The sequence below is a fragment of the Artemia franciscana genome, chromosome 1 (genome assembly GCF_032884065.1).
Source record: "Artemia franciscana chromosome 1, ASM3288406v1, whole genome shotgun sequence".
In the NCBI taxonomy this organism is placed as follows: Eukaryota; Metazoa; Arthropoda; class Branchiopoda; order Anostraca; family Artemiidae; genus Artemia; species Artemia franciscana.
The window spans coordinates 56,313,130-56,333,386 of NC_088863.1; the positions used below are offsets into that span (position 1 = coordinate 56,313,130).

General features: G+C 36.0%; 2 protein-coding genes across 6 annotated transcripts in view; one reads left to right on the top strand and one right to left on the bottom strand.

Annotated features, from left to right (window-relative positions):
• The window catches only part of LOC136031546 (uncharacterized), a 611,644-nt gene that overhangs the window by 150,566 nt on the left and 440,821 nt on the right, over positions 1 to 20,257 (top strand). The window lies entirely within an intron of this gene.
• LOC136031580 (uncharacterized) overlaps positions 1 to 20,257 on the bottom strand; it is a 171,463-nt gene that overhangs the window by 17,273 nt on the left and 133,933 nt on the right. For both annotated transcript variants that reach the window (XM_065711253.1, XM_065711258.1), the window contains exon 5: positions 603 to 736. In XM_065711253.1, the coding sequence (XP_065567325.1) occupies positions 603 to 736 (134 nt within the window). The remainder of the gene's footprint in view (positions 1 to 602; positions 737 to 20,257) is intronic.

Sequence of the window (20,257 nt, forward strand, 5' to 3'; positions counted from 1 at the left end):
AGATTGTATCCCATCTATTAACTTTTTAATAGATGGGCCGCTGGAGAAATGGAATTTATTTTTAATTTTCTTTAGGATTTGCCAGGCATTCAGATGATTTATGAAGAGCATTTTTTAAATTATCCTAAAACCGACGTGTGAAAATTCATATGGTATTTCGTATTCGAATTTGAAGGACCTTTCTATTTTGTATTCTAAAAGTTCGAACAAGCTGTCTTTCAGTTCTTTGAGTTTCTTTCAGAACCAATGAAATAACACACATCCATGAAAAAAAATTCCTTGTCTTTATACATTGGGGTTCGGAAAGCTATGCCATTGTCTTTTTGATGCGTTGAATTTGACGCTGTAATTGACCTCGATGCCAGTCATGTTTTCAGGGGTATTTTCCACATTATTTGAAATTGTGGCGATTCTCCATGCTTCTAATTTTTGGTGGGTGGCTGTAAACTTAAAAAACTTTACATTTCTTGAACCTTTTAAAACTTAGGTGTTTATAAATTACTCTTATAATTTTTGTTAATTTATGTTACTATTAGCCCGACTCAATCCTAATATAAGAAAAAATATAAAGACAAACCGTTAGAAGCAATTAGGTGACATACCAATTCTCCGTTTATATACCAAGTTAGATTTGCTGCAGGAAGAGACTTTCTTGAAGTACAGTTAACTTTAACGAGATCTCCAACTACATAATGTGCTAAACCACCGGTTATGATTGGATCTTCAGCTGGCAGCTCTAGAAAGATATGAAAGATATTTGTTAAGACCAAAAGTGGGTGAACAGAAACAGAATAATATTACAGTGAATCGAATACTCATTATGTCCTATTTATATTTAACCTGCAATGTTCGTCTGGCATCATAAAATTGACTCGGAACCATTTTCATGGAGTAATTCTTTCTTCCGTGATTTTTCAATAACGCATCGTTCTCAACTTGTTTGTTATAGCATCTTACTGATGCCAGCCTTTCACCTATCCTTCTATAATTCCGACCTTAAACCCGAGAAAATCATCTTAAACAAGTTTTTTGGAAATGTTGTATTGGTAAAATTAACACTCATCAACTCCTGCTTTTGATACAATAGGTCAGATTTAATAAGCTGGTATCCTTTTCCTTGGGTAACTTAGAAACTATACTTACTTGTGTTTTCTTACGCTCATCTTCTCCTTTGTTAAAAAAATTAAATCTAATTAAAGCTACAAAAAAGATAAGTCACCATTGACCAATGAAATGTATTGACGAAACCATTATATTTTTACTTCCAATTTTTGACTATGCTGGTTATAAAATTTTATTTTACATTGACTCGGTTTCATCACTGTGTTGCTTGATAACTTAACTTCGTGCAAAATTAATTAATCCAAGATCACAAGAAGGAGTTCAACTTTTCCTAACATAGTTTAGCTACTAATTCAGTTGCTACTAATTTTTGAATTGTTTTTCTTAATAACTATTTGAAAATAAAGAATTTATTTGCCTCTTAATCGGGAGATCAAGTTTTTCAAAAGCAACCGTTGACCCTTGACGATGGGGACGCACGCAAGGGAAGGATTTTGTGCTTACCAATTCCATTCTTCAAAAATATGTTTCAAAAACTCTCATAATTTCTGGATTTTTCTCATCCATATTTTAATCAAACCAAAATCTAGTAGCATCTGAAAAATTGAATAATTTAGAAGTAAGAATTGTGGGATCATGTTGGAAATGTTAAAAAAAAACATGCTCTTGGCTACTTCTGAAATGCTGTACAAGTCCCCCTTTATCATAGACTATGCGTATAAAATATAAACAAGAAGACTTCGGCTTTTCTTTTTTTTTTAGCTGGAGCCTTGAACAACGGAAAACCAGGTAGCCTACCACAATCAATCAAAATGACATCATACCAAAGAAAAGCGAACTAAAAAAAAAACAAAAAAAACATATGTCCAATGTCTTGTCAAAAAATACATGTGATATCTTCTCGCATATGAGGATGTCGTTTTTGTATAAAATTGTTTTTTGTTTTAAATTTATCCTTTTTTACTTAAAAAAGCCCAAAGAAATAAAATTCAGTTTTAAAATGAACCCTAAAACATATCTTATGCTGTTTCAGTGCCCCAGTGGTGACAATAAAAAGATGATGCATCAATGCTTGCCATGCAAAGAAGTGATTTTTCTAATTTTTCAAGATGGGGGTTCTAATTCTTCTATATGGGTTTTTTCGTGGAAAGATTGAGGAAAATGTAACACATTAACAGAATTCTCATATAGACATTGAGGAGGCCCCGGAAGGAGTAAGAGGACCATGCAGGTTCGTGCTCTCATTAGCTAGTATCATCTATTCAAACTATTATTATTAGAAAACTTTTTCTTCCAAATTATTACTCTTATCTTGAGTATAAAATTTTACTTATCTGAAATTTTATTTGCTCATTAGTTTCTACGCCATACAAATTTGGCAATAAATTAATAATAATCACAATAATAAAATTTTTAACAATATAGAATGGAGGAAGTTTCTGGCTTTCAATTCTTAAGCTTATCTTATGTTTTCGCTATTTTTACCATTCTTCCTTGGTTTTAGGAACTAAAATCAGGAAAGTGTCAAGTAAAACGAGACACTTGCACTAGTATCAACTGTTTCAACACTAAAATATATCGTAAATTATAAGCAATTCCTGCTGCTGAGATCATACCTTGCTGTATCTTGCGGGAGGGGACGATGATAACTATGATTTCAATGGTTACCTAGAACCACAATGATAATGCTGATATCAGGACTGCAGTTGTGGATTAGATCAGTAACTGAGATGTGAACCCATTGCTTTGTGGGGATGTCCTATCCATATATGTAGAATATAAATACATTTGAAAAAGGATATTCACAATATAAACTAATTTCTTTTACCCTGACCCTTCCTTTAATTTAGATAGTCTTGAAAAGTGAATATTGACTATGCTCGTGTCTTTGTTGTAAGTTATTCAAATTTATAAAATTTTTCGTTTCAATGTGTAGGACTTCGCAGTCTAAACAGTACAAGGAGAATTTTTAACTAATTGCTTTGCCAGTTTCAAATTTTCCGCTAAACTTATTCTGGTTTCTCCGGTTAGTGTATGCAAGAATAAACAAATTCTGTGACATAAATGTAAATCCACTTCTGCGACAAGACAAAACAGCAAGAATAATTACACAAACATTTAGAAGATTACAGAATTAAAAAGTAGAGCTTTCTTCTAAACAAGACAAGGAACAAGTTAATCTGTATTAAATCCGGAATTTCAATCCAGAAAGATACAATCATTAATTGAAGATGAATTAATGTGGAAGATGGATATATTCTATCATAATTGGAAAAAAATAGTGTTTGAAAATCTTAAACCTAATTTAAGCTTCAGTATTTAGGCACTAGGTTAAAACGTTTTTAGCTAATTTGGCTTCTACATAAATGTTGGAAATAACACTATTTTCAATGGGACGAACTTAGCAAAACATTTTTAGCAGAGTCGTAGCAACTATAGGAAAATGCATCACATAGTTTCTACAAAACGAACTTAAAAGAGGGGAAAAAAGAGAAAGGAATCGATTTTTATAATAAACTAGACAAATATTTTAAGTCGAATAAATTACAATAAAAGCAAGTGTTCCAATTCATTAGTATTAGTAAAACATACACATGAATGAGTGTATACCCTAATATTATTGTCCAGCAGCCAACAGAGTAACAAACAAAGTAGTATTATATAGCCAACCAATTTTGTGCAATCAAAGAATTAGTAGACTTATTCTTTGAATATGGCTACTGAGATATTCAAAGTAGTGTCATTTTGAGAAAAAAATCTCGCAAACAGCCATTTTGATTAAATTCCAAATTTTTATGCTAGACAAACTCATTACTTTAGTTGAGTTACCGAGAAAAATGAGAAAAACAACTGATTACTAGAGTGGCTCAGTTGACAGCCCGCTTAAGAAATCATATATATATTGCAAAAGATGTATGAAGATATAAATTTCATTTTTTTATGAAATTAGCCTCCATACACTGTCATACAGTTTTTGGTAGCGACAGGTGAAAAAAAAATATTTGTGAAAAACCTGCAAAAAATAAGTGAAAAATATATTGCACCAAAAACCTTAATAGGTGCTATTTTTCTTTGAGGGTTTATTTGTCTTTGGGAATCAACAAATCTACACAATAGCTAACCTTATACGATGTTTACTTTTTTTGATGCAGTTTTTTATACCGATTAAAAATCTGAAAGTTTTTGTACTCAATCACGTTCGGTTTTCAAGATACAGGCAAAAAACGAACATTTTACATTTTTTTGAGTAGAAAATTTTCTATCATAATTTTTCGTTATTATTATTACAAGACTGAATTTTCCTATTGATTGTCAGTACAGATTAGGACCCCCAACATTTTATTAATTCAATGAAAATATATAAGCTATAATGCTATTTAAAAAGTTTAGTCAAATATGTTTGAAGAAGTCGTATTTTCAAAATGTTTTCCCCTCCCCAATATTAAGTCTCTTTTCACGTTCCATTTATTCTTTCCATGGATAACTGTTAGCAGAAATTAGTCTTATAGGCAAAAGTATACATACATGCAATAATGATTTTCTGTCGATAAAATGAGGACGCCACTTACCATAACTTGGTTTTATGTTTTGCCGTGCTACATGTTGAGCATAGCAATTATAGGACAATAAAAATAATATTTGAGTTGTAATTTATTACAGGATTATTAAATATTGTTTCACTTGCTGATTTTTCATTTATTTATGAATACAGTGGAATCTAAAGCTTGTATCTATTCATTAGATTTCTTTTGCTTTGTTTGTGGCTATATCAAAAACAAAGCCAGTCGGAAGACGTATACACCATTCCTGAGGAGAGTATATGAGCTGTTAAGTCATGTGCACCACACTTCAACTGTTTTACAGAGGCAAGCAAATTATGTGACTGTATAAAGAAGGTGAAGAAGAACAACCGCCTGCAGTCCAGAGTTCCTATAATATGGTTCGAGCCAAAAAGACCCTCCACAAAGTGTCGTTTCTGTTCGACAAAATATCACGGGTTTGTCAAGCGATACTTAAAGCATCTGTGAACTATCCAGGATTTTCCTCAGTTCTACGATCAACATGATCCTGTCATGTTTCTGATACCGACAGCACCTACAGAATACACTCTCACTGAGTGAACGACAGAAGAAAGTTATTTGTTTTCCAGAAACAACTTAGACTTTGATCAGGTTCATGAAAAGCTTAGAAAAGGCCTGAGACAACAATCCAAAAACAGCACCTATCAATCAAGTCTGAAAAGCAAAGTTATGTGAAAGTGAAAGAAAGTTTGTTCAAAGGGCCGAAAGTAAGAAAGATCATTGCAGACAGTCACTTTGAGGACTTGCTTAGCAGTATTAAATATTATAAGAAAATACATGGCTGGCATTAAAGTCTGTTGTAGCTAATTTCTTTGAAAATGATGAATCTTCAGACCCTATGAATATTGTGCAAAAGCTTATTAGAACGTAGAGTTCAATAGGCTGGAGTATATCCCTTAAGGCTCATCTCCTCGAATGAAATCTTGACTTCTTTCCCAAAAACCTAGCTTCTGTCAATGATGAACATAACAAATATTTTCATCGAAATTTCTTGGTGATCAAATCACGCTATCAGGGTTGATGGAATACAATAATGTTGGCTGACTCAGCATAACACAAACACACAAACACAATTCTTCAGTCAGGAAATTGAAACCAGACTAACTTTGAATTATGGAGATTTATGTTGTATCAATGCATTTTACATGTATATTATACTTCGAACTAGATAATGCTATATAGTTTGTGCTTTATTTAGTTTATGCTATAGTTTATAGTTTTAGTTATACAGATATGGTATTAATGAGTATTCTGTTCAGCAGTATGCTCTCTACTGTAACTTGTCTATGATTTTTTGCCTTGCAGCACTATTAAACATATATAAATGGTTAATGTCACATATTAAAATAAAAATGATGGGTAATAGAGACAAACTGCTTCAATACTTTATTCAACGCGTCTTAATTGTCTTAAAACACGGGTTGGACACCAAAATATTGGCCAAAACTTCTTATTGTGTATCCATGTTTCAAGTTAATAGGTATAGATGTCTGAATTTCTATATTATGAAAATCGCCGTCAATTTTAACGTGTAATGTTTTTATTTATTCATGGTTCAAATGGTCCCCACTGAGGAAAATATTTAAAAATTAAGGAAACTGTATGATTTTGAGAAAACCTCAGGAAAAATCTATGATTATTTATGTTTTCAGGTAATAACAAGAGCTAAGAGCTCATATGGGACTTGTGACGAGGCAAGAAGAGCTAAGAGCCAAGAGATCATACGGTTTGAGCTCTAACAAAATTCTATGAATCAATAGATTGATTTAAAAGGAAAATAAGAGGCTTAATGCCGGTCAGGATTTAAAATAAGAGCTCTGAGTCACGATGTCCTTCTAAATATCAAAATTCATTAAGATCCGATCACCCACTCGTATGTTATAAATACCTAATTTTTTCTACTTTTTCCTCTCCCTTTAGCCCCCCAGATGGTCGAATCTGGGAAAACGACTTTATCAAGTCAATTTGTGCAACTCCCTGACACGCCTACCAATTTTCATCGTCCTAGCACGTCCACAAGCACCAAACTCGCTAAATCACTGAACCCCTCCCCCCAACTCCCCCAAAGAGAGCGAATCCAGTACGGTTCCGTCAATCACGTATTAAGGACATTTGCTTATTCTATCCACCAAGCTTCATCTTGATTCCTCCACTCCAAGTGTTTTCCAAGATTTCCCCCTCCAATTCCCCCCAGTGTCAAAAGATCTGGTCGGGATTTGAAATAAGAGCTCTGAGACATGCATTCCTTCTAAATATCAAATTTTATTAAGATCCGATCACCTATTCGTAAAAATAAAAATACCCCAATTTTCACGTTTTCCAAGAATTCCGGTTTCCCCCTCCAATTCCCCCCAATGTCACAGGATCTGGTAAAAATTTAAAATTAGAGCTGTAAAGCGCAAGACCCTTCGAAATATCAAATTTCATTAAGATCTGGTCACCCTTTCGCAAATTACAAACACCTCAATTTTCAAACTTACCCCCCCTCCAACTCCACCAAAGAGTGCAGATCCGGTCCGATTATGTCAGTCACATGTCTTAGACAGGTTTTTATTCTTCCCACCCAGTTTCATCCTGATCTCATCGCTTTTTCTTTCTAAGATTTTTTTTTCTCACCGCTTTTATTTTCTAAGATTTCCGGTTCCACTCAACTGCCCCCCCCCCCCAATTACTTTGGATCTGGTTGAGATTTAAAATAAGAGATGTGAGTCACGAGGTCCTTCTAAATATGAAATTTCATTAAGATCCGATGACTCATTCGTACGTTAAAAATACGTCATTTTTTCTAATTTTCAGAATGAACTCCCCCCCTCCTAATAGAGCGGATCCGTTCCAAATAATTAAATCCCGTATATAAGACTTCTCCTTAATTTTCCAACCAAGTTTCATCCCGATCCCTCCAATCTAAGCGTTTTCCTGATTTCAGGTTCCTTACCCCAAACTCCCCTCAATGTCACCAGAGCCGGTCGGGACTTAAATATGAGCTTTGAGACACGATATCCTTCTAAATATCAAATTTCTTTGATATCCGATCACCCGTTCGTAAGTTAAAAATACCTCATATTTTCTAATTTTTCATAATTAAACCCCCCCCCCCCAGCTACCCCAAATAGAGCGGATCCGTTCCTCTTATGTCAATCATGTATCTAGGACTTATGCTTATTTTTCCCACCAAGTTTCATCCTGATCCCTCCACTCTAATTGTTTTCCAAGTTTTAGGTTTCCCCCTCCCAACTCCCCCCCAATGTCACCAGATCTGTTCGGGATTTAAAATAAAAGCTCTGAGACACGATATCCTTCTAAATATCAAATGTCATTGAGATCCGATCACCAGTTCGTAAGTTAAAAATACCTCATTTTTCTAATATTTCAAAATTAACCCCCCCCCCCAATTACCTCAAAGAGAGTGGATTCATGTCGGTTATGTCAATCATGTATCTAGGACATCTGTTATTTTTCCCACCAAGTTTCATCCCGATCCCTCCACTCTAAGTGTTTTCCAAGATTTTTGGTTTCCCCCTCCCAACTCCCCCCCCCCAATTTCACCAGATCTGGTCAGGATTTAAAAAACGAGCTATGAGACACGATATCCTTCTAAATATCAAATTTCATTGAGATTCGATCATTCGTTCGTAAGTTAAAAATATCTCATTTTTTCTAATTTTTAAGAATTAACCCCCCTCCCCAACCACCCCAAAGAGAGCGGATCCGTTCCGGTTATGTCAATCATGTATCTAGGACTTGTGCTTATTTTTCTCACCAAGTTTTATCCCGATCCCTCCACTCTAAGTGTTTTCCAAGTTTCAGGTTTCCCCCTCCCAACTTCCCCCCCCCCCCACTGTCACCAGAAACAGTCGGGATTTAAAATAAGACCTTTGAGACACGATATCCTTCTAAATATCAAATTTCATTGAGATCTGATCACCCGTTCGTAAGTTAAAAACACCTCATTTTTTCTAATTTTTCAGAATTTGCCCCCCCCCCCAACTACCCCAAAGAGAGCGCATCCGTTCCGGTTATGTCAATCATGTATCTAGGACGTGTGCTTATTTTTCCCACCAAGTTTCATCCAAATTCCTCCACTCTAAGTGTTTTCCAAGTTTTAGGTTTGCCCCTCCCAAATCCCCCCTCCCCCCCCCCAATATCACCAGATTCGGTCGGAATCTAAAACAACTTCTCTGAGACACGATATCCTTCCAAACATCAAATTTCACTGAGATCTGATCAACCGTTCGTAAGTTAAAAATACTTCAATTTTTCCATTTTCTCCGAATTAACGGGCCCCCACTCTCCCCCAGATGGTCAAATCGGGAAACGACTATTTCTAATTTAATCTGGTCCGGTCTCTGATACGCTTGCGAAATTTCATCGTCCTAGCTTACCTGGAAGTGCCTAAAGTAGCAAAACCGGGACCGACAGACAGACCGAGAGACAGACCGACAGAATTTGCGATTGCTATATGTCACTTGATTAATACCAAGTCCCATAAAAACGAATCGTGGGACAACTTTGTTTTTTTATGCCCTTGGTATTTTAAATGTAAGAGACTACATATTATATAAGATTTATGTTGTAGGATGCTATCTCTTTTCATGGCAGTTCAATTTATGACATATTGTTAAGTGCCGACTCGTCAGAGACATCTGTGATACTACTACTACTACCTACTAACTGTAGCACCAAGCCACTTGAGGCAAACACAGCTTGAAAGCTTCTATTTCATGGCAATCTATTCAAAGCCCTCTATACACCCCCCCAAGAAGTTGTAATTTCACTTAAATTCTTTCTTGCAACGTCTTCTCATCCCTTTTGGGGACAATCGGCTTTTCGTTTGATCTTAAATGGCTGGCTGCAGACTATGATTTTCAGAAATCCGCATTATTTGATCTGGTGAACATATGCAAACTGTATAAATCGTTCTCCCATTAAAGCCCTGGAAAACGTGATAGAACCACATTTCTCTTAATGCTTGAACATTGCAGTTTGAAATACAGTGAGTAAGATATCCAGGTACCCAAAAGAATTCGAGGACAATTTTTTCTCAAAAGGCTTTAACAGTTCTCCTCCCTCTTTCTGACTACCCACGATTTGACACCATGATAAACTGCTGTAATTAATGTAGCTTTCAGAATTCTAATCTTAAAACACCTTGGGACTCGTGTGTACACACTAGAATAAAAGAAGAATAGGACTTCTCTCTGCCCAACATCACCTCTTTCCCTTAATATTTTCTCGGTCTTAATGACTTAGCATTAACCTTCAAACTTATTCTTGCACCCTGAGCTTTCCAGACCTCCACAAAATCTTTCATTTACTAATATTCTCACCTAGGCCACTCAAATCACCAGCATAGTCAGGGCGCCAGATTCTGTATCGTGCACCCACCCATGCCGAAAGGCACAAAAATGCTGAGGATGGATCCTAGGGTAGTCGACCATGCTGAAAACAAATATCGTAGGGCGCATTTTCGCCGTTGGGAATTTTCTGAGATATAGGCCAAAAACGCCAAATTTAGCTTATAACCAAGTGTGACTATTCAGGATTTTCTTTTTGCGAGTTATTGGGTTGAGGAATTTGGCGTAATAATATATTAATCAAAAGAAGAGATCTAGATCTACAAGAATATGATTCTTAAATTGAGATAAAAGAACTATTTTTTCTCTATTTACCACAGTTTCAAAATAAGTGCTGTGAAATTCGACAAATATCTTAAAGAAAGGATATAAACTCGAAATTTCTTCAAGGTAACAAATTTTTTTTTCATATTTGAAAAGGAAGTTTATTTAATTCTTTACAATTTGGGCTGAAAAAATATAAACTATTTTTATTTTTAAAAGGTCTGCGATTTTTTTTTTGTAGTGTCACTGAAATGATCAGCAGCCGTATCGTGAAAAGGGACATAATTTTATTTTTCTTTCTATGCTCTCCTCGTTCCGTGGCAGGAGCATAAGCTGCAGCATCCTTTCATTTTTGAGCAGCTACCGTCTTTCCTCCATCTTCCACTTTTGTATGTGCAGTAAGCTTCCAGGCTTGATACTTCTTTAAAGCTTGAGACGACCGTATCCACTCCCCCTTCAGCCATCTTCCCTCCGTAGAGGAGTCTGGATCTGGAATGCTTGGCCGAGCCTGCACTGACGACAAGATTATCCATGTAGCGAATATGGCTCTTTGTATGCATGGCTCGAAGGTATCGTCAGAAGGTGGCAGTTTTCTCACATCTTGTTACTGGCACCAAATGTAAGCCCTTACACTGGCCAGTGAATTGAATCCAGCCTTTTACTGCACATTTCAATGACCAAGAATTTTGATAGGGTGTAAACTTCTCTAAACGCGTCGACTGAAAGCTTCCCTTCTGCATACTTGATCCACTCCGTCACAGACACCATATTTGAGGCAAAAGTTTGAGACGCCGTGGTGTTTAAGAAAGAAGCTTTCCCGACGGCGAAGAAAAAGTTTGTTGTGTCACACCCTGACAGACAGTGCATAAACGGTAACATAATCTGCTCTTCTTTCGACAAGTGGACTCCATCCGCCAGCTCTTGTAATGGGATAATCTAACTCAGGAACTTCAAGAAAAGTTCGCTCAGTCCTTCAGCTTGAAGCTCTTCAAAAAAATGAACACAGGCTACTGCCACGTCTGTGTCGTTGGCATGTACAACGATGCTACGAGCGTAACGGCTAGCGTACTTTGCATGTGTCATAAGGCGTTGGTCAGCCTCTTCGTGGTTGGAGGACAAGCTTTCATCGTAGTCACAGTGTTCTGATAAAGTTGGACTGCAGCCATGCTTAACCAGAGACACTTTGAATCTCTCCTTGAACCCACCTGAGAGAAAAGGTTGAGTGCGTTTGGAAGCTGATCACCCATCTGCTCCCAGGTTTCATACGCAATTTCGAGGAGCCGGCTTTTAGACGCTGAGCTTGCAAGTACGGCAAACCATTCTTCAATTGAGCTAAGAACTGAAATCTGGAAGTTTTCCCCTTTCCCTGGCCGGAGTCTGCATGCTGATTTCAAGGAGATCGATTCTCCGGTGTCCACGAGCTTCCCAAACAGCCCGTCGTACAGATCTGCGACAATGTGGACTTCAGGAATACCCACTGGAAGATCATTCAACAACGATAGAAGCAATCTCTCCGCGAAGGATTTGACTGTTTCAAACCTGGCAGGCCGATATGACCTTATCTTGGACATTAGGTCAATGACGTGTACTGTAGCTGATGTTGTTTCTTTGGATTTCAAATTTGCCGGTGAAGCTGCAAGTCCTCCTTTTTTCTTAGCCAGTTCAACAGCACAACTTTGTTCCCTGTCCTAATTTTCTAGACAGAAGATGTCTTGGTTGACTGTTGTGGAAGATGTTCAAAAATGGATGGAGGGAAAGGAAGAATCTCTTTCGTGAGGATCTCTGCAATTGCTTTCTCCTTTTCTTCGCCGTAGCTCAACTGAGCAGTAATGATTCTCTTCAAGGCTGTTACTTCAGAGCTCAGGAGATCGGTTCTAAGGACACCCTTCACTTTCTGAGTTTTTCTCTCTGAAGGGAAAGTTTGGAGTGCAACCTTTTTCAAATCGTCTTTCCTGTTGCACAGAAAGTCCTTAGCCACCTCTTTTCCTTTTTTGGCTACGCAAGTAATATCAGAAACAATCTTCTCATCATCCACAACTTCTGACTTCACAATATTCACTAGGTCGAAGTCAGCTCTGCTGAACGGATTGCCACATATAGTGAAAATGTCTCAAACTCTATCTCACGAAAGTTGTAGTCGCGTCGTCATCGACTGATTGTCTTTGTGATATTTCAATGTCTTTGTGGATACGTTGACTACTTGCAGGAAACCATTGCTGATGGCAGCGGAAACCGGTAATGTAAGAATCCAAACTTCAGCTTGTCTCTCATCCATTTGTTCTCCTATTATTCCGGCCGTCGTCTTTATATCCTTGTTCACGGCACATTCCAGTACCTGATCTAACCAGGTGGCCGTGAACCTGGTGTGCGTTCTCTTCACTGCGAAACATCCTTTCATGAACTTCCTGTGTACATCAGGAAAGGTTTGTGGTAAACTTCGGATGTCTGATAGGTACTGTATGAGACATCTTGTATACTGAGGATGGTCAGCCACCACCAAGTGTGGCAACATCCGAGCAGTTGCTGTCAAATGATACTCCCATTCACAGTTTCGTTCAGCATGAATGAATTTTGGTCTTCCAAATTTGTGTCATATTCTTCATTATCGTCCATCAGCAAATCAGTATTTGCGGCAGAATCACATGTTGAACCAACCTGAAGTAACTGTTTTTTTTTATCTTGGCCTACCTGACTCGCTTTTCTTTTTCATTTTCTGCTTATCAATTTCTGCTGCTTAGCTTATCAATCAACTTCCCGCCTGGCAGCAGGCTACTAAACAAAATTGCTATTATCGGGTACACTCACTAAAAAACTTTTTTTCTTAGCTCAATGTGTTCGGAATTAAATGGATTTTCTTTTTTAATATAAAAACAACACTTTATCTTGAAAAAATTTCGAGTTTTTAGCTTTTCTGTTAAGAATTTGTTGACAAAAATCTGATTTTTTTAAACTGCAGTAAAAAGTGTACTATTTTTTTACAAACAAAAATTATATTCGTGTAGCCCCAAGTCTTTTCTTTCTATTGATGTAAGAGCACGCTGGATTTGACCAGTCTTATTGGTAAAAAAAAAAATTATAATCATCAAATCCCATTATAGGCCCAATTTTGTGTTTTTGGCCTATATCTCAGAAACGCCCCAACGGCGAACGTGCGCCCCACGATATTCGTTTTCAGCATGGTTGACTACCGTGGGATCCACCCTTATCATTTTTGTACCTTTCGGCACTGGTACTAATCGAAATAAATGAGATACAGAATATGGCGCTCTGACTAGCATGATCTGAGTCTAATAGAGTTTGACATTTATATTTGATTCCGTATTATTAATCTAAGAGCAAAAATATGATCAGGGGCTCTTCTCCCCCTCCTATAACCAGACTGTTTTTCAGTTAAATTTTATCTATGGAATCTCCATGTCCTCAAAGCATCATACTACTAAATAATTTGCTTACCACAGAAGCTTTTCCTGTGTCTCTATAATTACCACACCTATTCTAATCACCTTTCTAAAGCAGGGACTTAATTAAAGTCTTCCCAAAATCACATCGTGCTTTGCCTTTTACGGACATTATCTTCGTAATCTTCAGTAATTTATCTCTAACTTTACAACCACCATATTTAAATATATGATTACCACACAACCAGAACACTCGCCTGATGATTTTTAATACTTTTAGCATTGTCTCAAATTTTTCTACGACCTTTAGTTCCAAAGGGCCACAAACTTTTTAATTATAATATTTTACAACATGTTATTATTATGCTAACTAGTTGCATACTCCAGACCTTTCTTATTTTTTTTTCCACGGCTTTTCACTTCAAATTACTTTACTAATATTTAATGACTTCTAAATTTTTCCTATATTCCTCTTATTTTCATATTTATATCGCTCAAATACTTCTTGTATAAGCCCCCCCCTCCTCATTTGCACTAAACTGAAAGTATTTTACTAATATTCTTAGCTGTGTTTCTAACTTTCCACCCTAAGACAACATTTTCTACTTCACGAACTATTTTCCAAAAGTTATTTCATCTATGTTTTACTTTCTCATGTTTTATTCTCTTCAGTTAAATATTCAACTTTTCCTGGCACATTTCTCTCAATTTATTATCCTTGAGTGTACAAATGAAATGACTATTCCTGTAAGTAGCTACCCGTTGTGAGAACCATGTTAATATATGGGTTATTTTATGACAAAATACTGTATTAGTTACAATGAGATTGCTCTAGCTTCAAAGTTACAGCAGTCGATAAACGTTACTAATTTCTTTTGCTATACCAAATATACCTTGGCTAGAATACCATCTATCCCAAATTCAACCAGCCAGGACTTTGAAATCGCCTATCAAAAATACAGCATAAGCATATCTACTTGATATCCTGTCTGTTTGTTTATGCAGCTCTAAGTAATTTTGTTTTGAGTCACCACTAACTCCATGAGTCAGTTTTACAAGAGCATCATTGCTCTTCCCTCTAATCTAATGATACATTTTCTATAATGATAATATTCTAGTTAACATTATGAGACATTAGCTCTAAAGCAAAGAAAGTAAAAGGAGGGCGTTCTTTGCTTCTTCCCTAGTACCTGGGACGCGGCATGCTTGATGAATAAGGTTAACCCAAATGATATTAGATATTCTCTTTAAAAAAATGATATTCAGATGACATTCTGGTTATAAATTCTATTGTGTTTATATTTCGAAAAATATTTTCCATCCGAGTTAATTTTGGAACTTCCTCATGGTAGAGACACAAGATAATTATTTCGATGTAAATATTATTATTCTTGAAAACAATAAATTTGTTTTTCAAATGTATAATAAAGTGGATTATTTCTATTCTAAAGTAAGGAATTATCCACCCCCAGAAAGTAATAAGCATTAAAACCTCATATACTTAGCATTTTACTTCCCAGATATCAATAAAAGAGTTTATCTTCTAACCCATTTCGGGTTTTTTGGACATAGGTCTATTCTAATTTTTTTTTTACTAATTCACGTTTATATCGCACATAATACACATATACGTTTATAATTCACATATGTATCTCATCTTCTTCTGCATGTATTTTGGATGCTTTTATTAAAAAAACTTGTTTTTCACAAGCATTCAATGAAGAAACTTTTGGTTTGCGCGCCTCTATCCCCTGGTCAGGAATTTAAAGCACCCAAATCCAAAAATATTCAGTTTATATTTCTTTGAAAAGCCTTGATTGATAGTGATCACTTGGTAATAACTCCATTGATTTGTGGTATTTTCACTTTTGAGTTTACGATGGCTTATATCTAATAACTACGATACCGTATGTCCATAAAATGTGTAAAGCTTAAATTTAACATTCGAATCAAACTTAAAACAAACAAAAATGTTTTACCATTGAAGTAGAAATGGAACCCAACGACGAACAGAAATTAAATATGCAATCATAGCAAACAGGTACTAACGCAAATTAATAAATAAATCTTAGAACGAGTAAAAGTTAAATTGAATGCGCAATAAAACCTAAAACGAACGAAAATTGCTACAAATAAGAGTTTGGGTACTGCCTCCTTTTCTAAATGTAAAAGTCTAAAACCTACTGCGTCATTGGCGCTACACTAAAAACTTTATTCTTCATGAACAGTCTTAGAAAGAACTAATAAAATCAAAGTGAACATTTTATATATAATGATTTCAACGATATTAATCGTTGAAAGCTAATCAGTTCAAAATTTTGTTTTATTGAAATTTTATTTTCATTTTCAATGCTGTAATAACTAGAAAAGAAAATATTTGTGATGTAATTTGTTTTCAGTGAAGCTCCAATGACGCAGTAGGCTTTAAAATTTTTCACTTAGGTAAGGGGGCAGGACCAAACTTTCATTTGTAGTGTTTTTGTTTGTTTTAAGCTTGATTTGCATATTCAATTGAGGTCTTATTTGTTTTAAGATTTATTTTTTAATTTATATTAGTACCTGTCGTATATTGTTTGCTATGATTGTTTGTTTAATTTATTTTCGTTTTGGGTTATATTTATACTTCAATAGAAAAATATCTTGGATTCATTTATTCCTTAATAGTAATTAAGCTGAATATGGCCTTTACTTTTCTTTGAAAAGCTTCTTTTACGGAATTTTTTTTTTATTAATTTCTATTCGTTTTTATCGCCAACGCTTCAATTTTTTCTTAAATTCTCTATTTCAAATTAATTTCGTTTATATATTCAAATATTTAAATACTTAAAACTACATGATACCATTCCAGTGACGTTATGTCTTGTATAAAATTAAATAAAAAAAAACTAATTTTTTTAGCTGAAAGTAAGGAGCGACATTAAAACTTAAAACGAACAGAAATTACTCCGTATATGAAATTGGTTGTCCCCTCCGCAATCCCTCGCTCTTTACGCTAAAGCTTTTAATTGTTTTAAAAAATAGAATTGTGGCAAAGAGTCAAACTTTAGCGTAAAGAGCGAGGGATTGCGGAGGGGACAACCCATTTCATATACGGAGTAACTACTGTTCGTTTTAAGTTTTAATGTCGCTCCTTACTTTCAGCTAAAAAAATTAGTTTTTTTTATTTAATTTCTGAACGTTTTTGAATTAATGCATGTTTGGTTTTGGCTCTCCTCACATAAATTATTAAAATAAAATTTGTATATTAATTCTTTTTTTGGCTAAATGGCTTTCTCTTAGTTTCGATCAGATGATTTTGAGAAATAAAGGGTGGAGAAGGAGGTCTAGTTGCCCTCCAATTTTTCGGTTACTTAAGAATGCAACTAGAACTTTTAAGTTTTAACGAATGTTTTTATTAGTAAAAAATATACGTAATTTAAGAATTAACTATCGTAACAAACTTTCATAATCTTATATTTTTATTATGTATACGAGGGGGTTTGTACCCTCGTTAATACCTCGCTCTTTACAATAAATCGTAAGTTTTGTCCCAATTCTTTAAGAATGACCTCTGAATCAGAAAGGCCGTAGAATAAATAGTTTAAATTACTAAAAATACTTTAGCATAAAGAGCGAGGTATTTATCTCCTCCTAAATACCTCGCTCTTTATGCTAAAGTATTTTTAGAACCCCTCATTTGCGTAATAATCTCTGTTCGTTTTAAGTTTCAATGCTACCCCTTCCTTTCATTTGAAAAAATGTTTTCATATTTATTTTTCATTGTTTTCTTATAGTAATGCTAGAAAATCCTGCACCCTTTTCATTGAATTTTTCTTCCCCCATGACAGTTTCCTCCAAGGAAAGATCCTCCAACATAGCTCCCTCCCCTCAGCTCCACCCCCAAACAAAATAAAATCCCCCTGAAAACGTCTGTACACTTCCCAATAACCATTACTATATGTAAACACTGGTCAAAGTTTGTAACTTGCAGCCCCTCCTCCAGGGATTGTGGGGGAGTAAGTCATCTCCAAAGACATAGTTATTATGGTTTTCGACTATGCTGAACAAAATGGCTATCCCAAAATTTTGATTCGTTGAGTTTGGGAAAAAATGAGCGTGGGAGGGGGCCTAGATGCCATCCAATTTTTTTTGTCACTTAAAAAGGGCACTAGAACTTTTGTTTCCGTTAGAATGAGCCCTCTTGCGACATTCTAGGACCACTTGGTCGATACGATGACCCCTGGGAAAAAGAAAAAAGAAAAAAACAAACAAACAAATAAACACGCACCCGTGATTTGTCTTCTGGCAAAAAATGCGAAATTCCACATTTTTGTAGATAGGAGCTTGAAACTTCTACAGTAGGGTTCTCTGATACGCTGAATCTGATGGTGTCGTTAAGATTTTACGTCTTTTAGGAGGTGTTTCCCCCTATTTTCATAAATAAGGCAAATTTTCTCAGGATCGTAACTTTTGATGGGTAAGACTAAACTTGATTAAACTTATATATTTAAAATCAGCATTAAAATGCGATTCTTTTGATGTAGCTGTTGATATCAAAATTTTTAGAGTTTTGGTTACTATTGAGCCGGGTCGCTTCTTACTACAGTTCGTTACCACAAACTGTTTGATGTTAATACCGTTATATTACACTAAAGAGTAATGCCTTAAGTCTTTTCGAACTCACCCGTTATCAAACAATTTTGCATGTTATAAATGGACAAAATTGGATAGTTTACAGTAATCGAATGAAACGAGAAAAAGAGATTCGATAAATATAACTGAGGTGTTCCGTGGCTTAGAAGGCGAAGGGTCAGCTACCATATGTTCTGGATGAAGATCATTAATAATGTTTGTTTGGAGGGGAAGGAGGGTTTGGCCATGGAAGGCCTTGGGTCATCTCCGATTAAGTTCCAGAGTAAAGAATAGTTTTTCATTCATTGGGATGCAGAGGAAGAAGTCGGACCATAGAGGGCCAGGTGTCAGCTACCATTGGCTCCAAAATAAATTATCATTGATTTTGGCTAGGAGGGGGGGGGGGAGGGAAGAAGAGTTTGGACAATAGAGTGCCAGGTGTCGGATCCTATAAGTTTTGGAATTACGTGTCGTCAATAATGTTTTGAGGGGGAATCGGGTCCTGGAGGGCCAGTGGTCAGCTCCCATAAACTTATGAGTTTCATATCTTTGATTTTTTTTCTGGGGGAGGGGTGTGAGTAGGGCCATGGAGGGTCATGGGTCAGCTCCAGTAAGCTCTTTAAAATATATCGTAAATGAATTTTTTTTGGGGGGGGGGTGCAGGGCCGGGGGTCAACTCCCTGAAGCTCTGGAATAAAATATTGTTTATTGAATTTTTGAGGGGGTCGGGCCATGGAGCAGGGGTCAGCTCTTATAAGCTTTGGAATAAAATGTCGTTAATAATTATTTTATCTGGGGTGAGGTTTGGGTTGGGTCATGGAGGATCATATCCAATAAGTTTTGAAAAAAAATTGTCAATATTTATGTTGGGAGGAGCTGTGGTCATGGAGGGCCAGGGTCTAGTTCCCTGAAGTTTTGGAATAAACTATCATTTATAGTTCTTTTGGAGAGGGAAGAGGATCGGGCCATAGAAGGCCAAAAGTCAGCTCCCATAGGTTTGGAGTAAAATACCCCTAATGAGTTTTACTTTCTTTTTGCTTGGGGGGAGGGAAGGTCACGCCATGGAGGGCGTGGGGTTAGCTCTCATATGTTTAAAACAAAATATCGTTAATATTTTTTTGCAGGGGGAAGGGGCTGGGCTACAGAAGGGAGGTCAGGAGTCAGCTACCCTAATTTTTGAGTAAATATCGCTAATTGTTTTATGTGGGGAGAGGGGGTCGGCCTAATCTTATTTATGAATTATTTTAAAAACCCTACAATACAACCCTTACTTTCCTCAAGGGAATAGTTTACAGCACCTGCCCCACGGCTCTGGTGGGTTTTGTTGACCCCAGAATTTTTATTTTACATCTTAACTATTTTTAACAAAGCGGCTATGAAGTTTTTATCAGAGGTATTTGAGGGAAAAGGTGGGGGGGAGACTAGTTACGCTCCCATCACTTTTTACTCTTAAAAAGGGTGCTAGAACTTCCAATTTTTAATTGAATGACCCCCCAAAAAGTTTATACAACCACTTCTTCCAAACGAAATGCCTGTGGGGAAAAAAATACATCATCGAAGCCTTGTGGCCTTTACTATAGGCAACGCTTTAGCTTTTCTTTTGATTTATATAAGAGACAAAATTCGGTAGGCAAAACCTCTACACTTCCTAAGACAACACTGTTCCTCTCTTAGAAAGGGGTTTAATCCCAAAATTGTTAGGTACTTTCCCTTTTTTTAAAAAGACATTCACAGTAATCAGTTACATTTTCCTAACTTCATGACAACCATTTTTAAAAAGCTCATTTGCCACACTGTCAGCACCTGGGGCTTTGTTAGTTTTTAATCCCTTGAGTACTGTCACTAACTCTTGCGTCACAAAATAGATCTTCTTTGATATACAAAGTGTCACAAACTTATTCATACTTTTCCACATCTTTTCCTGTAACTCTATCACGGTTTAGCGCATTCTCAAAATATTATACCCATCTTTGTTTGACTCTTTTCT